General features: G+C 59.1%; 1 protein-coding gene across 1 annotated transcript in view; it reads left to right on the top strand.

Annotated features, from left to right (window-relative positions):
- H310_03591 (hypothetical protein) overlaps nt 1-1,206 on the top strand; it is a gene marked incomplete at both ends in the record, with an annotated part of 2,851 nt that extends 1,645 nt beyond the window's left edge. The window contains 2 exons of the mRNA XM_008867513.1: nt 4-1,101; nt 1,154-1,206. Of these exons, the coding sequence (XP_008865735.1) occupies nt 4-1,101; nt 1,154-1,206 (1,151 nt within the window). The remainder of the gene's footprint in view (nt 1-3; nt 1,102-1,153) is intronic.
- Between the last annotated feature and the right edge of the window lie 86 nt (nt 1,207-1,292).

The raw sequence follows: 1,292 nt of genomic DNA, 5'->3' as shown, positions 1-1,292 counted from the left end.
AAGGCAACTACGACAACATGCGGCTCGAAGACTTGGACGTTGCCAAAGTGAATGACTATGCGACGTACATGGCGCTCAAGTCGAGCCGACAGTACACAAACACCAACACGATGCCCCAGGCGTTTGATAACGGTCTGGACGAGTCGTTCGTGCGGGCAGCGGTCATGTACGTCCCGCAGACCGGCGAAGCGGGATGTCGGTGGTTCCACTGGAGCTGGAGGGCGATGGCGGTCAAGGAGCCCCAGCTCTGGCGCACTGACCTGGTCGTGTTTGCAACACAAGAGTGGCCATTCTTGCGAGAACTCAACTGCACGTCGGTTCCTCGGCGGTCGCGAGCAGAACCGAACCGGTGCATTGTCGTCGGTTCGTACAAGAGTGTTGCGACAACAGAGTTTGACTTTGAGCGGGCCGACGACACCAACATCCTTGCGACCACCATGAAAGGAGTCCTGGATTCGTACGACTGGCTTCTCAAGACCGATATCGAGACGATCGTGACGCCAGCGTTTGCCACGTGGAAGCCAGATACGTTCACGTTTGGGTCGTCCGGACCGTACTCGTTCCAAGGCGAGCCGACGTCGACGCGCCTCCAGTCCATCGGTGCATCCTTGAACTTGAGTTCGCCGACAGTGAACGACGTCGGTGCGTCGTGGTACGGCCCCGCGTCGGTGGTGCGGTCGTGCGCGTCACTGTCGGTTCGATTGATGCATCACTTGCACAAGTACGAGTTTTCGGCCATGGAGCGGTCTCGAGAGTACTACCAAGTCCAGGCGGCAGGTTGGCCGCGCTGGCACTACGGCGTCCTGCACATGTATGCGAGTCACTTGGCCATCCCGCACTGCACAAACGACACGGGCGGATTCGCCAAGAACAACGACATGATGGACTTTTCGACCGAACTCAAGGGGGAAATCACCGACCACCCCCACCTGCGCGCGGCCCAAGGAACCCAACGGTTTAGCTGGCGGGAGTTCGCCGCTGGTCAGTACGATAGCGTTGATATCCATACGCTGCAGGCCGCGCAAGTGGCCGACTACGCTCTGCTCTTGGCTCTCGAGTCCAAACGGAGCGCCGGCGCAACTCCCCTGGCGTTTGACAACGGTCTGGACGAGTCGTTCATGCGGGCAGCGGTCGTGTACTTCCCAAGCGACAGCTCCAAGTTCGTCAAGGAAATGCTGTGGTTCCACAAAACGTGGCTCGACATGATCCCGCATCAGCCTGCCAAGTGGCGCACGGACATCGTTGTGTTCACAGACGGAGATCTGCCCTTGTGGAACTACCTCAACTGCACG

This window comes from Aphanomyces invadans (assembly GCF_000520115.1).
Source record: "Aphanomyces invadans strain NJM9701 unplaced genomic scaffold supercont1.5, whole genome shotgun sequence".
Classification (NCBI taxonomy): Eukaryota; Oomycota; class Saprolegniomycetes; order Saprolegniales; family Verrucalvaceae; genus Aphanomyces; species Aphanomyces invadans.
This window is presented reverse-complemented; position numbering and strand designations above follow the sequence as displayed.